This window comes from Chionomys nivalis, chromosome 8, assembly GCF_950005125.1.
Source record: "Chionomys nivalis chromosome 8, mChiNiv1.1, whole genome shotgun sequence".
Classification (NCBI taxonomy): Eukaryota; Metazoa; Chordata; class Mammalia; order Rodentia; family Cricetidae; genus Chionomys; species Chionomys nivalis.
Genome location: NC_080093.1, coordinates 69,972,842 through 69,986,811, shown reverse-complemented (window position 1 = coordinate 69,986,811; position 13,970 = coordinate 69,972,842). Strand labels below are relative to the sequence as shown.

At 52.6% G+C, this 13,970-nt stretch overlaps 2 protein-coding genes across 9 annotated transcripts in view; one reads left to right on the top strand and one right to left on the bottom strand.

The window, feature by feature from the left end:
• The first annotated feature begins 7 nt into the window (after positions 1 to 7).
• Positions 8 to 2,573, top strand: Hirip3 (HIRA interacting protein 3). Of its 2 annotated transcripts, XM_057777523.1 has the most exons (6): positions 8 to 374; positions 477 to 585; positions 835 to 1,730; positions 1,805 to 1,973; positions 2,053 to 2,151; positions 2,224 to 2,573. In XM_057777523.1, exons 1-6 carry the CDS (start codon positions 369 to 371, stop codon positions 2,385 to 2,387), a joined length of 1,443 nt encoding a protein of 480 aa, XP_057633506.1. In that variant the 5' UTR covers positions 8 to 368; the 3' UTR covers positions 2,388 to 2,573. The 2 variants fall into 2 exon arrangements, with proteins under 2 accessions (XP_057633506.1, XP_057633504.1); XM_057777521.1 differs by having other exon boundaries at positions 8 to 585.
• Positions 2,574 to 3,083: 510 nt separating this feature from the next.
• Taok2 (TAO kinase 2) overlaps positions 3,084 to 13,970 on the bottom strand; it is a 21,358-nt gene continuing 10,471 nt past the window's right edge. For 2 of the 7 annotated variants that reach the window (XM_057779740.1, XM_057779739.1), the window contains exons 9-16: positions 13,546 to 13,639; positions 13,378 to 13,459; positions 12,565 to 12,732; positions 12,161 to 12,445; positions 11,827 to 11,985; positions 9,724 to 10,089; positions 9,429 to 9,632; positions 5,869 to 9,112 (exon numbers count right to left, since the gene is read on the bottom strand). In XM_057779740.1, coding sequence (XP_057635723.1) covers positions 7,403 to 9,112; positions 9,429 to 9,632; positions 9,724 to 10,089; positions 11,827 to 11,985; positions 12,161 to 12,445; positions 12,565 to 12,732; positions 13,378 to 13,459; positions 13,546 to 13,639 — 3,068 coding nt within the window. In that variant the 3' untranslated portion in view covers positions 5,869 to 7,402. The other 5 variants (XM_057779744.1, XM_057779743.1, XM_057779746.1 and 2 more) reach the window with 5 other exon arrangements.

The window sequence follows — 13,970 nt, the reverse complement described above, 5'->3', positions numbered from 1 at the left end:
AACGGTCCCGCCCCTCAGGAGCGGCGTCACTGCGCGTGCGCAAACTGCTGTCAAACTCACTGAAGGCGGCCCGGAAGAAAAAAGGCGGGAGCTACCAATCCCCGGTGGCGCAAAATGGCGCCGGGAGGTGAGATGCTGGAATTCACGCACAGCTTCTTCTGAGGTTCCCCTGACCTCAGGTGCATAGGGAAGAGTTTGGATTGGAAAGGGCAGAAGTCGGACTGGGACTCTGTCTTGACACGTGTCTTTGTAGCACGGTTACGCACGCCATCGTGCGACAGCAATTTCTGACCCACGTGGGCCAGGATCACCTTGAACCTGAGGAGAAGCAGGCTTTGAAGCGGCTGGTGGAGGAGGAGCTGCTGAAGATGCAGGTGTGGGCGTGAGCCTGGTGAGCCTGGGCCAGGAGAGACAGGGTTTGTTGCTGCGGGGTTGGGACAACCTTGGTTCGGTTTGCCCTCATGCTGCACCCACAGACGGATGCTGGTACCAGGGAAGGAAAGCTAGACTTCATCAAAGTGAAGAGGTCTCCTGCTCCCGGCAGTGACCCAGAGGCAAAAAGGTTCCGCTTCAATTCAGAGTCAGGTTAGTGTCTTCTCCCCTGCATTTATCTGTGTGTGACTACAGCATCACTGGTTTATTGATAAGGCAGGGTGCATGTATTCCATTGCACCGCAGTAAATGAGGGTCAGGGAGGCAGGGACCAGGTGGAACCATACACAACTGTGGTGCTCCCTGCTGTCCTTCACTCCTAACCAGAGTAGAGCTAAAGGTACCCTATCCTAAATGTAAGGAGCAGGAGGAACCTATCCTAGCCCTGTCCCCATATTCCAGACTCCAGCTCTACACCATCCAGTCCAGACTGCTCAGGACGCCCAACAAAGAACAGCACAACCAAGGAGAAGTCATGTTTGAGGAGAGCCGTAAAGAAAGCAGTTGAGAGCACAGATGAAGAACAGCAAACAGACCTGGCGCCCAAGATGGGATTAGAGAGCAGTGAGGAGGAAGGGGAGGGCTCTGTCTGGAAGGAAGAGGACACTGAGGAGGAGGATGGGGAAAAAGAGCAGAAGGCTGGGGCTAAAAAGAAAGCTGGGACCAAGAACGAGCAAGCACCAAGCAAGGCTTCAGCCACTGAGCAGCAGGTTAGGGAAGAAAGTGGAAGCAGTGAAGAAGCTATGCAGGGTAGAGCAAAGATGGGGGAAAGAACAGGTGCTAAACGCCACAAGGAAAGTGACGACAGTGACGAGGAGACCCTAGCCAAGAAGAAAGAGCACAGGGAACCCAGACAGAAGAGCAACAAAGGGAAGAGAAAGAGCTCTAAGCAGAAAAGCCGGGCTGGGAGGCGAACTAGAGGCATGGGAGACAGTGAGGAAGAGAAGGGAAAGGGGGCAGTAAGTAGTGGGGACAGCAGTGGGGAGGAAGAGGAGGAAAACAGGAGCAAGGCCGGGTCCCAGACTGAGAGCAGAAGGCAGAGTGCCAGCAGCGAGGACAGTGAGAGCAGCACGCAGGAGCCAGCAGCTGCTCAGGACACTACAGAGACAGGCACGCGAGGCACGCTAGACAGCAGTAATGGGGAGAGTGATGTGGAGAGGGAAGGGAGTGACTCCCAGGCAGGAGAGAGCACCAAAGAGGAGAGGAAGAACCGCTCCTCCAAGAAGAGCTCCAAGAAAGGCAAAGCACGAAGTTCTTCTTCCTCATCAGACTCAAGTCCAGAACCCACAAGCCAGAAGGTGAGAGGGCAAACCAGGTGGGTGGCCTCCACCAGGGGAAAGGCTGGGCCTTCAGCTGCAAATTCCTTTACTAGGCTAGGTCTCGACGCTGTGGAGAGGACCATCCAGCTGTGGTGAGACTAAAGCGTTATATTCGGGCTTGTGGTGCCCATCGGAACTACAAGAAGCTCCTGGGGTCCTGCCGCTCCCACAAGGAGCGCCTTAGTGTCCTTAGGGCTGAGCTGGAAGCGCTGGGCATGAAGGGTGAGACTGGATGTGCCCAAGAGCTGCAGGAGGGCGAGGGCACGGGGGAAGAGAAGCTCATGAGCCACTTCTGCTCCAGGCAATCCTTCTTTGGAGAAGTGTCGGGCCCTGAAGGAGCAGCGAGAAGAGGCAGCTGAGGTGGCTTCCTTGGATGTTGCCAATATCATCAGCAGTTCGGGTAAGTAATTTTCTCTTTAGGAAAGGAAGAGGCTGGGGTCAGATAATTAATTTTCTTCCCCCCACTTCCCAGGCCGACCACGAAGAAGTAATGCCTGGAACCCTTCAGGGGAAGGAATCGCCCCAGGGGAGCTTTATCGCCGAACCCTGGATTCAGAAGAGGAGCGACCACGCCAAGCACCTCCAGACTGGTCCCATATGCGGGGCATCATTAGCAGTGATGGTGAGAGTAGCTGAACTCCATGCTCCAGCAGGGACCCTGTCCTGCTATACAAAGAGCCTGTGGCACTGAAGCAGTCTTAAAAAGATACTATAGCCCCAAGGACCTAAGTTGTAGGCACAGTATTCAATTTTATGTTCTCTAAGGTTTGGGGGTTTGTGGGTTTCTGTTTTTAGAGTCAATAAAGTAATGTTTGTAATTACTTCATCTGAACTAGACCCCAACTCTCATGCCCCATCTTTTGGGAGATAGCCCTTGCTACTAGCTAGTAGTCTCTTATGGATTCCCAGTTGCCCCAGCCCCGGGCCTGCCAGGCTGTATCGGAGGACACAGTTGTCCTTTCAGTGCAACCAGGTCTCTAGTCAAACTGGCCTGACCAACACGAAGCCTAATGGTAGAATATACGCCTAACATCAACAAAGGCCTGGTCTCAATCCCAGCACCCACTCACCGCCCCCACCCCCGGCTCAGTTCATCTTCTTTCCCCACACTGCCAGGGACTTTTAGCCTTCAAGAGGTAGGCATAGTAGATAACCACTGACCAATCAGAGCATGACAAACCTCTGCAGAATTCCGTGTCCAGGCAGGCATCTAGTAAGATACAGACATGGGGCTGCTGGGGAGTTTCTGTACTAAGATTTTCTGAGAAGCTTTGAACCCAAAGCAAAGCAGAAATAAAGGGATCAACAAGCTGATGATCTCCCAATCATATGTGCAGTCATTAAAATCATTAGAACTTTTAATCACACGACCCAGTTAAGTACAAGTAACACTATCACTTGCTACTCATCGGTCCTTCACACACACCTTAGACAGAAAGGGAGAAGTCCCAGGGTCTGTTAGAATAACCAACAGTTTATTAAAAGCTTGCCCTAGGGCTCTGTGCCAGCCCCATAGCTGAGAGGGGCTCCCCTGACTGCTCCCAGGCTTGGCAGCAGCCCTTTCCAAGGTCCTTCCCTTGTACCCCGCCCCAGCCCTGACCCCAATTTAAAAAAAAAAAAAAAAAAAAAAGACAAGACGGCACAGGACATCAGACAGCAACAGGAGAATGGTGAGACCTAGGCATCCTGACTTCAAGACCCCCAATCCTTCTGGAGGAAGGCCTCTTCCCATTCTCCTTGCCTTGGGCACCAGACCTGCCCTGCCATATCCAGGTCTGGGGAGCCTGTTGTCCCCAGTTCATGGCCCCATCACAAGGGTTGTATAGTTCTCTGAATATAATATATCTAGACCCACCCTTCCCCTCCCCCAGGGGACCAGATGAATATTTGACACTCACAGTTCCACCTTTTGTAGGTGGTGATGGAGAGAGACCCTGGCACCATGGTGGGGAGGCAGGGCTCCTGGTCAGCCTTGGGGCACCAATGCCCAAGCTGGCCTGGGGTCACTGGCCAGCCCCAAGAAGCTCATGAGATGTGGAGGTCTGATGGGGAGCTGGAGCCAACATCCTGTCCCCACCCCCACTGGGTAGGCTGCAAGCCTGCCTGTAGGATCAGGCATCACCCACTCCCACCTTGCCCTATTCCTCAGCTCACCACCCTGCACTTCAGGAATAGAAGTGGGAGGAACCGTTGAGGATGTGGGAAGCAACACTGGTGCTTCGGCTCAGCGGCCCTGGTACTGCAGCAGGTGGGCCCATGTTCTCACTGCTGCTGCCCCCTGATGCCGCCCGCCTCAGGGGTTGAGGGCTGTTTCTTAGCAGTAGCAGAGCCCCTCCACGGGGTGTTCCACTCTGTGTTGGGGGCCCTAGCCAGTTTGGAGGCCCTGGAGGAGCCAGCAGAGCTGGCTGACGCCAAGCTGGAGGGGGCATGCCTGGTGGAGGAGGACCGTGGCTCCAATGGGCCCCTGAACGGGGAACTGGACGGGAGGGCCAGGCAGGGGCTGGGGGTGGAGCAGGATAGCCTTGGGCAGCAGCTTCAGCTGGAATGCCCCCCAGTGCCATGCTGGAGAAGCCCAGCCTCATGCTCTCGGCATCAAAGGCCTCGATCTCACGGGCCTGCCGCTCAAGCAAACTTCGGATTCGCTCAGAACGCCCTGTTTGCAGGGCCAGCAGCTCTTCTTCCACCTGGGACGCCCAAAACAGGGGTGAGAGTACTGGAATGGAGAACCCGCTCTCCCTTTCCCAGTTGGGGGGCAAGCCCCTTACCCGTTGCTCTAGCAGTGCCCGCCTCAGTGCTACTCTCTGCTCCAGCTCCCTCAGCTCCCGCTCATGCTGACTTTCTGTGCGGATCTTGATCTTGCTCTGGTAAGCATTGAGGAGCTCCAGCTCCTGTTGGAGCTGCTGCCGCAGGGCCTGAAACTCTGCCTCTTGGGTCTCATCAAGCCGGAGCTGGAGGACAGGGAGGGGAGGGTTTAGGGACCTCCTCCTCTGTCCCCACTATCCTCCCCTGCCCCAGTAGGCCTGGGCCCTAAGGTGGCAAGGCGCGGCAGTCTCAACCTCTACCAGAATGGAAGATGGTCATACCCTGTGGACAGCAATTACACTTGCAGGAATCTATCCCCCAGGTATACTTGCACATGTGCTCCAAGTGTTCACGGAAGCGTTGTGATAGCAAAATGCTGGAAACAACCTAAATGTCCACCAATAAGGGATGGGTTAAATAAATTATGGTACAGCCATTCCATGGAAAATTCTATACTGTATAAAAATGAGATATGTGATATGTATAGTGACATGGAATGATGTCCGAGAAATACTGGGTGGAAGGGAAGTCAGAAAACTATGTAAAGTCTGATTCCTTTGTGTTGAAAATTTGTATGTAATTTTCCAGATATGCATTGGAAACTATGCAAGCTAATCACTACAAAATTACCTCTGAGAGGCAGGACTGGGTGAGAGTGGGGCCCTCTAGCTCTTTGGAGTCAATGTGCATTTGAAGCAGCCCACTCCAGTGCTGTGTACAGTTTTCCTAAAAGCAACCTTCCAGATTCCGGAAGTCTGAGTAAAAGGCCTGAGAGCCACACTCACAGTAATCTGCTCCCCTGCTCCCTGTTCACACAAAGTAAACTCTGGTCCAAAAAAAAATATTACAGCCATTATTTTCCTTGGTGTTTCTTGGCAGAGCAGGCAGGATGACTTTGTTAAGACATTAGGAAAATAGTAAGGGAAAAAAATAAGACCACTGCAAAGAATACGAAATAAAACCACTATGAAGAATGTCAATAGTAAGAGCACATGAGTCTCCTAAAAGTTCTGTTTACACCTCCCACCTTCCTTTGCCTCAACGTTTAAAGCAAAGGCCAACCTCCATAGTCTCCCTCCCAGACCCCAGGCCTCACCGCCTGTGAGCTGAGCATCTCTGAAATGGACTGGTCATACTGCTCGGCCAGGATCGCCAGCTTGCGGGTCTGTTCCTCCTTGAGCCGCTTAAGGAGGCTCTTGTGCTGAGCTTTAGGTGTGGTCTCCAGCAAGTGTGCCCGAAGAGCCTTGTATTGCCGTGTCTGGATCTTACACGTTTCCTGGAACTGCTTCTTGATCTGCAGCTCCTTCGACTGTGCAGTGAACGGATCAAAGGGAAATGGGGCAGGGAGAAGGAGGAAGAAGAGGAACACGAGGGGAAAGGAGAAAGAGGAAGGAGACAGAAGCAGAGACAGGGAGAGGGAGAGAAACAGAAAACATGTTAGACAGAGGGGGCGGGGGGAGCTGTACACAGACAGACACGGAGAGATGGAACTGTTGAGATGAAGAAAGTCTCCATGGGCAAGAGAGGCGGAGAAACGGGAGGTTCTGAGAGTACATCAGAGGTGCATGGGTGTCACAGGAAGGAATGTAAGATCTTAGACAGGGAACTCAGAGTCTAAGAGGACTGGGGACACAAAGAAGCTCTGCTCATGCAAAGAGAAAGGGAGAAAATCACCGAGACAGAAGCATGTGACCAAATGTTTAAGGAACGCAAAGACGAGTGAGACCGAGGCACACAGCACTGATGAAGGGCAGGCAGAGGAAGGCCCGGGTCCAGCACCTCAGGGAAGGCAGGAGAAAGCGCTGTGCTGAGGGCTGGGTTAGAGGTCACCCCATATCAGGTCACAGAAAGGAAAGGGCAGCAGGGGGTGGCCAGAAAAGGTCTGAGAAGTTCCACTGAGAGCAGCTGCCACCCTACCCTGACCAGATCCAACATACTCAGCCCCCACTCCAAGTCCACAGCAATCCCAGGCCTCTAGTTTGCACATTCTACCTAGTCCCACCTCACCACCCTCGACTGTAGAGGATCTGCTGTCCCAGCCCCCAACCCCGTGACTAAAGTCTGATCCAGCTGATAGACGCAGTTCCAAATCATGTCCACAGTAAAGGGGCAAAGTGACCAAAAGACCTTAGGTTTTCTCTGCAAAGGTCCCACAGCGGGAACTATGAGGTCAGGAAGATCTGTGGAAGTTCCACAGGGGCTCACTGCCCAGAGCTGTTTGTGGTCATGGTGCAATGAAGCTATGAAGGCAGAGGATGAGGCTGAGGAGTGAGAGGAGTGAAGACAACGGAGATGGGGTGAAGAGTCATGGAGCTGAGGGCCAAGGGTCCAGATTCGGGGCAAACCAGGGAGGCTAGGCGGCAGGACAAAGCAGACAGAGGCAGCCTGGGCCAAAGGTATAGTTCCGCTCAGATATTTTATTTGTGTTTTTCGTTTTTTCTTTTTCTTTTCTTTTTTCTTTTCTTTTTTTTTTTTTTGTGGAGGGGGAAGGGGACAGGTTGGAAGGGAGACAGAAAAACAAAATCAAAGAGGGGAAAAAAACCCCATGACTTCCCTCCCTGCCACCCCTGGCCCCAGGCCTGAGCCGATGAGGGTGAGGATGAGCACACACACAGCAGGGGAACAGCAATAACTTAGGGAATGGGGGAAAACACAGAGTGTCATTTCTGGACCCCACAGTAGAGGAGGCTGTCTGACTAGAGATCTCTGGGGCCGGGACCGGACCTGGGGAAATATACTGAGGAAGAAAGGTCAAAGGGGAGGAGAGGCCAGGGGATTGGAGAAACTTCACTGAGTTGCAGGAGATAAAGTGCTCAATGCCCTAAGTTTGGGTGGAGGGTTAGAACTGGTTACCTCCAGGGAGGCAGGGCCCTGCGGGTTTGAGATCTCCGTCCACCCACAGTCCCTGGTGGTAGCTGTCGGGAAGCAGAGAGCCCAAGACGGCGCTGGCTGCGTGGTAGCAACCGAGGGATCCGACTGGGCCTTTCACCCTTAAGCAGGCCCCAGCTGGCTAGTGTGTGAAGAGCCCAGGGAGGCAAGCAAGAGGCTAATCTGTGGCTAGCCCGTGCTAGGCGCCAGTTCCAGCCCTTGCACAGAGCCCAAACTCTTGCCAATAGAGCGAGTGGGTGTTGAGTAGTGCGAGGATTTCCCTGACGGGGCCAAGGGACAGGTAGTCGGCTTCGGAAACCATTCTTGTTGGTCTTAGGGTACAGTGCAAACAGTCCCCGGTCTCCCACAGCCCCACAGCCCTGTAGGGCCCGAAAGACCATGGGTGACAGGCGTAGCAGAACCCGCAACCAGAGTCGAGAGATGCCTCGACGAATCTGGGGGCCTTGCTGCCGTACCCATTTGCCCCCAGCTGCCACAGCTGCCAGAGGTAAAGCCAGGCTGGGCCAAGCTAGGAGCCAGGCAGCCCCAAGGCCCAGAGGCACACCCATAAGGCCTCGGCGCCAGCTCAGACTAAGGACAGCCCCCAGTGCAGTGCCCTGAGCCAGGAGAAGGAACAGACTGGGGGGCAGGTGTAGGGCTGTACAAAGGAACAGGTAGGAGGCCCCCAGGCCTACTAGTCCTACCTCAAGGGCCAGCAGTGCTGCCTGCAAGCCACCCCCACCTTGGGCTGCCAGCAGTGGGAGTAGCAGCAGAAGGAGCAGGGGCAGGAGGCCTGAGGAGGACCCCACTGCAAAGGAGAGGCCGGCCAGGAGGCCATGAGATAGGAGTCCAGGGAGCTGGCTAATAGGGGACTGTCTCAGATGTGATGGGGGTGGTTCTGGAGGGATATCTGGGGAAGGACAACCATCTCCAGGATCCCTGGGGGTTCCAATAGGAGCCCCTCCCTCCTCTTCCTCCTCCTCCTCCTCCTCTGGGACTGGAGTCAGAACAGGACCCTGGACCCAGCCAAGCTTGAACTCCACATCCACAAGGTTCCCACCCTCCTTCCCCCACAAACTCCATGCCCCATCCTCTTCCTGGCCAATAATACTTCTCTCCTGGGATGCCGTTGATGGGACTCTAATCTCCTTCATCTCCTCAGATATATCCCAATCTTCCTCATCAACCAGACTCCTATGTTTTTGTGGGCTGGAACTAAAGTTTCCCATTTCTTCCCCCAGAATCCTCTGCTCCTCTGGCTCCAAGGTGGTCCCTTCCTTTCCCAGAATCCTTCTCTCTGGCACTGCTTCCTCCTCCTCTCCCAGCATCCTTTGGTCCAGGATTGCCTCCTGGCCAGATGAGCAGGGCTGCTCTTCACTAGGGGTGCCTGTGCTGAGTGGTCCCAGAGCCCCAGTAGCAGGGAGGCCCATGGGTAGCTGGCCTGCACGTACTTTGAGGCTCTTGGGTTGCTGGCGAACCTGGGCCGCGTGCTTCTGCCGCAACTCTTGTTCCCGTCGCTTGTTGTACTCCAGCTGGTTGCCTAGCTCTGTCTGGTGCTGGAGGCGGGTTAGTTCAGCACGTGTACGCTGGACAGCTTGGAGCTGCCGAAGCTCTAGCTCTCGGGTAGCCTCGTGTTGCCTCAACAGCAGAGCACACTCCAAGTCTTTCTGTGTCTGTTTCTTGTTCAGGTCCTAAGGCAGAAAAGAGGCAGGACCCACAGCCCAGTCAGGGAGCCTTCTTGGTACTGAAGAATTAAGAGCACAAGATTCCTTAGCCGAGAGTCGGGGAGGTGAGGAGTGTAAGCTCTTGGTTGGCCTAGGAAAGGGACACCTAAGGGCATCCTAGCAAGGTCCAGTAGAGATGGAAAGCTGGAATAATGCTGAAAAAAGCCAAACCAAAACACTAGGAAAGCAGAGAAGAAAGAAGACATTAGCAAGGCAAATGAGAGAAGAAAGGTGCTAGGATCCTGGACTGTGAGGAAAAGAAGGGCAGGTGGGCCAGGTCTACCTCTCGGAGCAGGTCCTGGTCTAGGCTGTGTCTAGCCAGTAGCATCTTGCGCTTATATTGGCGACACTGCAATTCAAAGTACTGGCGTTGTCTCCGTAGCAGCCCCGCCTCCTCTTCTGCCTGGCATTGTTGCAACTGCTCCTTCTGCCTCAATAGCCACTCAGCCTTCTCTCGTTTGGGTGTGCTAGGGTTCTCCTGGAGCTCCTGGGAAGGGCATTGGGGGAACGGGTTAAGGCCTGCCATTGTCTTGCCTACCTGATGGCCCTTGGCTCACCCAAGGCAGATCTGGTCAAACCTCCTTTAACTGCTCCTTCCGAAGCTTATAGGTTCTCTTCTGTGCCTCCAGCAGGGCAGCCAGCTCCTTCTTCTGCTGCCCCAGGATGTGCTGCTGGAACTTCCGCTCCTCGGCCTGGGCAGCTCTGGCTTCTTTTTCACCAATGGCCTGGTGCCTCCGGGCCAACTTCTCAGCTTCAGTCCCAAAGCCAGCCCGCTGTGCCTCAAGCTCCCGCTGCAGCCGCCCACTGTGCTCCTCCCGTTCGCCCCTCAGACGGGACTCCAGGGCCAGCAGCTGCTTCTGGTGCTGACGCCGCATCCGCTTATAGCCACTCAGTTGCTCCCGCAGGGCTGAGTCCTGCTCATGCTCCTGGATCTGACGACTGACCTAGAGTAGGAGAAAGAATAAACAGTGGGACTCAGTCCTAGCCCCCATTTCACTTATACAGATATGGTGAATAAGGTTTCACTATTATTTATTATTAAATATCTTCCCTACACTTAAACTCTCTGAATCTATTTCCTCAACTGAATAATTATCTGCCTCATGGGTTGGTGTAGTAGACTGAGAAGATAAAAACTGGTAAGTACAGGTCCTGGTGCAAAAGTAGGTACAGCTTAGATAAGTGCAAAAGAATGAATCCGATACATCTGGGCTCAGGTCCCAGCTCTGTCCATTATTATCATTTCATCTCAAGTACGCTAACCTCTCAAACCACCAACTCTCATCTGTGACACAGGCCAACAATTGTACTCAATAGACAAGTGCAATACACACAGAAAAATGAACCAGTGGGAGCTGGCTAGCATCCTCCCTTCAGCAAACACTACTGAGGGTCTACCATGTTCCAGGTACTAAGCCAGATTCTGAGTCCTGATATGTTAGATCAAGATCTCTGGCTCCAACCTCTGGTCTCACCTTAACTGTTCTATCAGTGGCTCTGAAGCTAGTCTAGGTCACCACGGCCCAGGAAAATCAGCTTTTTCTGCACAGAATGACAAGGCAACAGCAGCTCTAGAGTGGTCCTAGCAACCCACCATCCCTCCTGGCCAGGCACAAGCAAAAGCTTGAAAAATGCATTAGACTTGCTCAGTGGCCTCTAAGGGAATTGTTGGTGCTCAAATACATCCCAAATTGGAATGCCACCTAAAGTTTTATCAAGAGCAGAAACAGAAAACTATGTTTTATGAGAAGCCTGAACTTACTGGGTATGGTAACACATGACTATAAATCCCAGGACTTGGGAATCTAATGCAGAAGGATCACAAGTTCAAGGCTGAGCTACTAGTAGAACCCATCTCGATAAGCAAATAAACACCTTTTTTCCCCTATGAATTGAGAAAAGTGAGATTCTAGAAGACTAAGATGCTATTTACACAAACAGAACCCCACCCAAAGATGCCTGGGCAAGTATGTTGGGCAAACAGCCTCCCTAAGTCACAGCAGCCTCAACTCCTAAATGGGATTCAACCCTTTCCCTCCCAGGTAAAGCTGGAAAGATTAAACATAAGCATGTGCGTGGGCCTGAAAACAAGTCACTGACATGAGGCAGATCTCTGAACCCCGCCCCTGCACTCTGAAACACTGAATCCAGCAAACCTGCACACTGCCACCAGGAGCACCACAGCAGGGGACACATGCCTGCGCAGGCATGTAAAGCACCTGAGCAGTCAGAGCTCAGGAAGGTCTCCACAGCTGTTATTTCAACAAGGCCTAAAAACAACAATAGTTCGCTAGGCTAAGAATACCCAGAACAGGCAATGTGACTAAACAGTCTGCTGGGAAAGGGAGCAGGCAAAGACAGCAGCAAAGTGAAGGGGAAATCTTGATGTAAATCATGTGTCACAGGGAGAAAGTCATTTCTGGACTTCTGTCTGATGTATCCAGGTAACAGAGAAAAAAAGACTATAAAGAAATTGAGTGAGGCCGGGCAGTGGTGGCGCACGCCTTTAATCTCAGCACTCAGGAAACAGAGGCAGGCGGATCTCTGAGTTTGAGGCCAGCCTGGTCTACAGAGCTAGTGCCAGGACAGGCTTCAAAGCTACACAGAGAAACCCTGCCTTGAAAAACCCAAAGGGGGAAAAAAAAAACCCTGAGTGAGGTTGGCCACACTTCCACACTTACCAGGGAGGCAGTACGGATGGTGGCGAAGTGGTCCCGGTTACGGCAATAAGCCCGGCGGCGAGCAGAAGAGGTGGTGGAGGTGGGAGGGGCTGCAGGTGGTTGGAGTGGACCCGGGGTCATCTCTGGCTGGTAGGGATCATCATATAGGTTATCTGAGCCCTAGAAAAAGGGAAGAAAGAGGGGATGCCCAAAGTTCAGGTGCCAGTGAACCCCAGAGAGTTACCTAAGGAGACTCATCCAGGCTGGAATGAGAATAGGGACCTAGGCAGCTCCTCAGTAAAACAGCTCCAACTTGGCCTCTTGCCTCCCAAGCTGCTCAGGGTGAGCTGCATACCGGTAGCCTGTGGATGGTGGAGCTGTGGGAAGTGACTGTATGCTCCCCCTCCTGCATCATGGCCATCTCTCGGGCTTCAGGGCCTTCCTCTTCCTCTTCTTCCTCCTCTTCTTCCTCCTCTTCCTCCTCCTCCTCATTGTCCGAGGCATCTGCTAGGCTGTTGACTGAGCTGCTTTGGCTGGAGGCGCTGATGGACATGCTGGGCACCGAGTGGCTACTTTCTAGACTGGTTAGTGTCCCGGCTCGGTGCATGTAGGGTTCTGCTTCCTGCGAACAGGGTGTGAGCTGTTGGGCAGTGAAAGGGAAGGACAAGAATATGGAGTAGCACGAGGAAAGAAGGTGAAGACAGGTGGGGAAGAAGGGCCAAGCCCAGTATGGGGAGTTGTCAGGACAAGCTAGGTTACCTCCTCTTCCTCTGGGGCCTCAGCACCAGGGCCATTGGGTGCCTCTTGGAATAGTATCTTCTTCATCTTTCGATACTGCAGATTATCCAATTCCCGTACAGCATCCTTGGTCCTCTGGATTAGGTCCATGATGACTGTGGGTGGCCGCTCCCGGAGCACAAAGCGGTGCTAGGGAAACAGAACACCTGAGATCTGCTGTCAGTTCTCCCCATCCCTCTACATCCCAGGCCTCTCGGTATCTCCTGGCCAGAGGCCATGCCTACCGCAGCTGGATGCTCACCTTTGTCTCATCCCTGTTTCTCACAGTAACTGTCTTACTACCCCAACAGCTCCATTTCTCCAGGCATCACTGATAGGTAAGGTATTAAGGAGACCCCAATCTAGTTTTGCGTACCAAAGGCTAAATGCTTTTGGAGGTATCACATAACCTCTTCAGGCCCTCAAAAGTTACCCTTTAAAAAACCAGGAGGTCAATCTAGGAGCCTGTTAGTCCCAACTAGGGCTTCTTAGAGGACACTTTGGGTCTGTGAAAGGAATGAGGTTTCTCCAGTTTGGAAAACTTAAAAACATCTCAGGGAAATCATACATTTATCCATGATCTTTGACTAAGAAAAATGTGAAAACAAATTACTACTTAAAGTAAGATAGTATGGCAGATAAAATCTAGCAAAACACAGGGGCCTTGAGGCATCAGGGCCTGGGGCAAAATTTATAAAGGAAGATTCCTGGATGAAGAATTGGGACTCACTGACCCATATTTTCTGCGGCTCTACCAGCTTCTGTTCCAGAACACTTAGGCCAGGGAGTGCTCACCTTCAGAAGAACCTCTGAGGTTGGTCTATCTTGAGGGATTTTCTGAAGACAGGAGTCAACAAAATTCCGGAAGTACTCAGACCTGACATCCCAGGAAGAATGAGATAGCAGGCATGAGCCAAGCAGCTAAACCCCAGAACCCCTTGGCTCAAGAAGCCCAGTCCTTACCAGTGTCCTGACTGGAGAGCAGGGGACTCGTTCTGTGCAATGTGGTATAAGGCACTCATTGCATTCATGTTAAACAGTGGTGGCTTCCGCTCCGCTACAGAAAGGACAAAGGAAGAAGGTGAGAAGAGGTAGATGATCAGAAACTAGAAGGGAACTCAAAACAGCATGGGTTCAAATCCCATCTCCCTAGCTTCCTTCCTGCTTGACTTTCAGCAATTCCCGATCCTGCTGAGTCTTAATTTGCTCTCAGTAAAATGTAATACCCATCCTATCTGCTGCACGTGGGCAGAGAAAGGATTAGAGAAAACAGCAAAGAGGCATAAAGAAGCACACTCAAATTATCAGAGAACAAAACCTACCAGTGTGGGAAAGGAAAAAAAAAAACAGAGATATGTTCTGTGTTCAAGAAACTTCCAGTCTAAAAT